The sequence below is a fragment of the Pagrus major genome, chromosome 9 (assembly GCF_040436345.1).
Source record: "Pagrus major chromosome 9, Pma_NU_1.0".
NCBI classification, from domain to species: Eukaryota; Metazoa; Chordata; class Actinopteri; order Spariformes; family Sparidae; genus Pagrus; species Pagrus major.
The window spans coordinates 28,600,727-28,606,867 of NC_133223.1; the positions used below are offsets into that span (position 1 = coordinate 28,600,727).

General features: G+C 42.1%; 1 protein-coding gene and 1 non-coding gene across 2 annotated transcripts; both read left to right on the forward strand.

Annotated features, from left to right (window-relative positions):
* The first annotated feature begins 1,314 nt into the window (after positions 1-1,314).
* On the forward strand, positions 1,315-1,396 carry trnas-cga (transfer RNA serine (anticodon CGA)). The gene has a single exon. It is a non-coding gene; the product is annotated as a tRNA-Ser (tRNA).
* Positions 1,394-6,141, forward strand: nabp1a (nucleic acid binding protein 1a). Its single transcript, XM_073474238.1, has 6 exons — positions 1,394-3,100; positions 3,231-3,369; positions 3,459-3,530; positions 4,178-4,262; positions 4,479-4,548; positions 5,095-6,141. The coding sequence occupies exons 1-6, from the start codon at positions 2,950-2,952 to the stop codon at positions 5,304-5,306; spliced, it is 729 nt and encodes a 242-aa protein (XP_073330339.1). The 5' UTR covers positions 1,394-2,949; the 3' UTR covers positions 5,307-6,141.

A 6,141-nucleotide genomic window follows, 5' to 3' on the forward strand; every position in this document is an offset into this window, starting at 1 on the left:
ACTCCTGGAAACCTGTAGTTAAGCTTGCTGTCGCTTAGGCCACTGCGAGTTTGGAGATGACTGTAGGTCATAGCGGTGTAATCTGGTGAACCTAAGTGTAGGTGATAGGGTAGAGGAGGATTAATCTCACTGAAGGGAGTGGTTCAGTGACTCGGCCCTTATTTGCAAAGTACAGAGTGAGAGTGTCAGACTGCTTTATATTAAATCAAGATAAGACTTTGGGATCAAATAAAAGATCACTTGAAAAAAATGATCTTTTTCATTACTTACCTGAGCACTCACATCCAAACACTCAGTGTTACTTGCTGATGTTTCGGGGTATCTGTCTGAGATATATCCCTCCACCCCATCACAGTGAGGTTGAATGGATTTTAATTTTTTGAGCTCAAACATACTGTTTAAGTTTCCTGTTAGTCTCGAGTGCAGAAAACACTAACATTTTTCATTGGAGCCACTTTGAACAGAAGAACTTTTGTGATTTTCGAAGCGTAAATTAAATCGCTAGCAGTAAAAAGCTAACGTTAGGCTATAAACAGACTATATTACGGTCGCACGGCGTAACATCACTACCACTAAACATCTTACTACACAATTACAATACATGTTTTCTATAACTTAATCAATATACAAGATGTAAAGTTAAGTTTGAAGATCTAGCGAGCAGACGAGTCTACGTGTTCAGTGCGATGGCGTTTAATTTCCCCCCGACGACCTCTGTAGTCTCATTCAGACGCTTGTTAGCAACCGCCATTTTTAAGACACGTAAGCGCTTTATAATTAAATCGTGGGACGTTTAATGATGTATTTAATGTTGTACAACAAAACTGATTTCCAAAAATGTCCTCCAAAGGAAGAATACAGCCAGGTTAAGCAGGTAAGCAAGAACCGTCGTGTCACACCACGTCACGTTACAGGAGCAAACCAAGGACATTTGCTCCACATCCAGTCACCGTAAAACGATGAAAAACATCTTAAAACGAATACTACAGCATTTCTCAAGTTATGTGAGTCGTTACCGTAATAGAAAAGAGGGTAACGTGTCGACTCCGATGAGGGATTTTCTTCCCAACTTCCGTGGGTGAGCCGAGGTGTTGTGACGGAGTTTGTCTCCCCCCAATGTCCAGACTCGCGCCAACACCCTGTGCTTCTTCCGCTCGCACTACCGACCGCCATTATTATCGATGCCACAGCTACAATTAGGGAGCCAAATAACACGTTTGTGTCATTGTCGGAAATGTGTGTCCGTACGCGCCTGGAGTCACTTTATTGTTGTCACAGACAAAAAGGATCCCGGGACGGTACGAGGTAGATATAGTCACGGTGGCCGAGAGGTTAAGGCGTTGGACTCGAAATCCAATGGGGTTTCCCCGCACAGGTTCGAATCCTGTTCGTGACGTTATTCCTTTTGCTTTACGTACACGCTTAAGCAGCCACAGCTAACCAAAGCTAACCAAAACCCAGCGGATTTACAACTAATATATCTCCGTAACACGTTTTACACCGCTGAGTAACTTGTGTGCACTTACTATGTGGACGCATTTTGATCTCCAACCGCTGTGAACGCATCATTTGTCAAACGGGCAACACGTTATGTTTAATAATTAAAGTAACAATTAGCCGCGATGACATTAAATTAATGAATAATGTGAATTCATGTGCAAAAAAAAACAAAAAAACCCCTCGCTGGATAGTTATACACTAAACTCTCACGTTGTCTTATTCTCGCGTTGTTTGTGAATGGAAGTCAGTTGGTTGGTACAAACCAACTATTTCGTTCTTCTTTTTTGTTAACAGGTCATCACGTTGTCTATTTATAGTTGTTACTGCATTGTACGTAGAAACACAAGCCCGATAATTGTCAGTGTGTGTCGACTCGGTTGTATAAGAGCACACAAAAAGAAGTTTCTAGCTACGTGTGACCCCCTTCTCTGTGTAGAATAATGGAACCGACCGAGTTATATAAATAGGACCGGCAGTACACGCTGACGTAGTTTTTGGGGCATTGTTGAAGCAGGGGGAAAGCGTGTAGTCAACAGCTTGGTACAGATTTTAAATAGCGTTTTTTTGGGCTTTATTATTGTCTAGGCATAAAACAACCAGGACACTTAACACAAGGCTTTTCGAAAAACTGCACCGTTACAGGGGCCATAGTTTGGATAATAGACACACTTAGACTTCCAACAAAGCATCTGACCAGACTGCGCGCTAGCAAAGCTAACAGTTCAATTTTAGTCCAAACGAGACATACAAAGGAAATGCGGGATTTTGAAAATATTAAGGAGAACAGGAGTTGTCTGACGTTTCATGGTCGTGGTGGGAGATAACCTAAGTGTTGTCACAGACAATTGCCTCCAGCTCTGGTGTAACTTGCAGCCAGTGGAGCTAAAACAAAAAACCCAAACATCTCAGATTTGACTCGCGATTCTGGATCTGTCAGCCTTATTAATACTATTTTATCTGACTTCGACATCTTGGCCACATCGTTCAGTGGCTACAGGGGCTACTATTAGTGTGCCACAATACCTTATTTGAAGAATGAGGATGCCGTTATGGCGACAAGCGTGAAAAGAAAGATGCACAGAGACTCACATCCTGAAATTGAAAGAAGGTAGCTAGCTTATAGTACGAGCTAGCTTAACGCTGAGCAAAGCTAACTTATCTTGCTAGCAAATTTAGCCACACTGCTAGTGTGTCTGCTGCTTTTGAAGAGGGACTGTTGACTGTAATTTGTATTATGTGTCACCGTGTTTATGGAAATTGACTTGATGGTTATCACCGAGGAGCGGAGCCTTTTGTCTATAAACAGTTATTATAACGTTACAGTGTTTGAACTTGGCTTTAATTAGCACTCGGCTAACGGGCTAGTTAGCTTAAGCTACCGCTAACGTCGTAGCCTCCCCCCCCCCCCCACCCGATTAGAAAGTATCGACAGCCCCGCACGACTTTCAAATGAGTTTAAGTGACAGGAAAGGGACGACCAGTGGGTACTCCTCGTCGAGGCAAACCATGGCAAACCCCACAAACGAGGCCTTGTTTTTGCTAAAGGATGTGAAGCCTGGGTCGAAAAATCTGAATATTGTATTCATCGTATTGGAAATAGGTAAGTAAGTTAGCCTGTGGCTCTTATCCCCGCACCATCAACTCGTGTCTGTTTTTGTCTTAAAGGGGCCAGCAGCAGCAGGAAACTGTGCATTATGACACTTAACAGTTGCCTTTTCTCCTCCATTAAGGGCGAGTAACCAAAACGAAAGACGGTCATGAGGTTCGCTCATGCAAGGTGGCAGACAAGAGTGGGAGCATTGCCATCTCTGTGTGGGACGAGCTGGGCAGCCTCATTCAGCCGGGGGACATCATCAAGCTGACCAGAGGGTAGGAGTCATGTGCACTGTGGAGTGACAGATCAATGCACACACGAGCATAAATATGTGCATTTGACAGATAATGTCTTTTTTTTTTAGGTATGCATCCATATGGAAAGGCTGCCTGACCTTATACACTGGAAGAGGAGGAGACCTACAGAAGATTGGAGAGTGAGTGGGAAGACACAAATCTATTTATACTTTGGAAAGTTCTTGTCCCTCTTTTGGAAATCTGGTTGTCAGTTCTCCTTTTCATGAACAACCACACAAGATTTTTGTTTACATGTTAGCTGAAAAACCCTCATACACAACTTTATTATGTCATGAGCACATTGAGAAAGTTTTATAACTCGTTATCAGCTGTTTATATTTTCCCTAAGTACCTTTTAGCATATATAATCTTTAAAGGGGCACTATGTAGTTTTGAAAGAAAGAAATCAGACTTTTAATATTTACAGTATTAATGAGGTAATAATACAAACTCAGAGACTCTGAGAGCAGCTTGTTTTACTGAATAAACAAGCTGTTCTCAGAGGAAAATGAGGTCCCCAGAACACTGTTTGAAGCTAGAAAGGTGGCAGGGTCCGCCAAATATAAACAAAGTAAAAGTAAACTACATAATGCACCTTTTAATTCCAATTATTTAATGATTCAGAGAGCAGCCTTCTTTACAGTTTAATGTTTTCCTCTCTGAAGGATCTCAAATCTAAATCTAGAAGAAGGAAAAAAAGCCTCCGTGTTTCAAACTGTCCTAACCAAACACATAATTTCTGAGGTTTGAATGTTATGTCAACACATTTTTTTTTTCCCCTCCACAGGTTCTGCATGGTGTATTCAGAAGTGCCCAACTTCAGTGAACCAAACCCAGAGCTGCTAACCCAAGGGAACCAGCAAAACAAGTCTGTGAGTATCCATACACCCACTCCCAACTTTAATATAGTAATGGGAGTATTTTGCAAATGCGGAATAACACTTGGATCAGAAAAACATACCTCTGTTTGATGGCCTGTATTATAATTGTAATTGGATCATTTTACATGTTTTATATCTTAAGTCCTCTGTCCAGCCTAACTAAACTGGTTGTAGGGTGTTAAAGATGACGTTCTCTTCCCGTAACAGGGTAAACCAGACCAGAATCAGAGGGGAAACTCTCCACCCAATCAGAATTCAGGTACACCTGCCCCACCAGGTCAGTATATATTCCTTTATCCAGTCAGGAAATGTGTTTGTTCTGTAGACTGGTACACACTGATGTTGTCAGTACAGAATGACTAGATTGTTGTGTGTGTAATTACTACAGTGGAAAAAAATAAATAAATAATACAATCAATCAAAAAAATCATTGTTTACTCTGCAAATCTGATTTAAATGAAGTGAGAATATGACACAGGTAGTATTGTGCCTTCTTTTATTCATTCAGTGTATTTTCTTAATGTGTATGGAGAGTAGGATGATCAATCAGCCTTTTCTCACAGCAGACATAATATTTTTGCCATAGTAGGAAAATCCATAACATTAACAGTGGTTCTGTTCTTTTAAAGTGTCCTGGTAAGTCATGACAGGGAGCCAGCGTGCACAATGCCTGGACCCTGAAACAAAATGTATTAACTTTATTATTCACCGTTACCATTTCATACTGTGACATGTCAAAGTGCCTTACGTTCCTTATGGGATGAAATGTCTTAAGGTGCCTTTATTTGTCTCTGAGGACTGACTTGTATCCTTCCTCCCACAGGTAATGGTTCCATGCCGCCATTTGCCAACAACAACAACAACAACCCGCCACCTGGTGCAGCCCGCGACGCTGCGTTCGGGGGCATGGGGCGACCCAACGGTCGAACACCTGGAAACGGAGCGTCTCAAGCTGCTGTCGCAGGACCCCCAACGACCGCAAAGTCGTCAGTTACCATTAGCAACGGCAGGGACCCACGGCGTGCCAAAAGATGAAATTGGGGGTTACAGGGGATCATGTGGGAAGACGATGGACGTCCCCACTTCCCCCCTGCCTCCTTTTTTAAAAAAAACTTTCACCCCCTTCCCCATCACAGCCTGTACCGGCTCTCAGAATAATTAATTAAATTAGGGACTACTTGCATCTTTTTTTATACAGGCTAACATAGTCAGATGTGTCGTTTGTCATGGGTCGTAGTGCTTTCAGTAAGCAGCACAGTGTGATTGTGATCTACCACTCGATGCACTAGCAGGACTTCTTACACAGTCGAGCCCGGAGTCGTGGTTCCGCCTTCTCAGTCCACACCCTCGTCCTGGAAATCTCACTGCAAATTTGCCAGTCCTGTGCCAGTGTTACCTCCCCCTGACACTCTGTCCTAACTCCCCCCTTCTTTCCTATTATGTTCTTTCAGACTATACACCCTACTTGAACACTTGATGCACTTTCTTCTCTTAATTTATGTTTGGGCAAAAGGTTGCCTGTCATTTAAATCAGGAAATCAGTTTCTGCTTCTTTTTTTTTTTTTTTTTAGTGGAAAAGGCCTTAAGTTGGTGAAAATGACTTCTTGGACTGAATGCACAAGCGACATTCTTCACGAGGGTTTTCTCCCCTCCTAACCAAACTGTATCCGAAGTGACTCTGTGACAGGAAAAGGTGTTAGTTTTGAATTTTTAATGGTAGGTAGGTTGATATTAAAACTGTTTTTTCATACGACATGTTTTTTTTTCTTCTTGTTTGCCATCAATTGTACCTTTTTTGATCGAGGTGGGACCACTTTAAATACTGGTTAACGGTTCACCGAATAAATTTTACAGTAACTCTGCTGCCACA

What these genes read in the sequence shown, in the direction of transcription:
- nabp1a (XM_073474238.1), top strand. Translation starts at nt 2,950, where the DNA reads ATGAGTTTAAGTGACAGGAAAGGGACGACCAGTGGGTACTCCTCGTCG. An exon ending in ATTCATCGTATTGGAAATAG is followed by an intron (nt 3,101 to 3,230) that starts GTAAGTAAGTTA and finishes TCCTCCATTAAG; the next exon opens with GGCGAGTAACCAAAACGAAA. An exon ending in AGGTACACCTGCCCCACCAG is followed by an intron (nt 4,549 to 5,094) that starts GTCAGTATATAT and finishes TTCCTCCCACAG; the next exon opens with GTAATGGTTCCATGCCGCCA.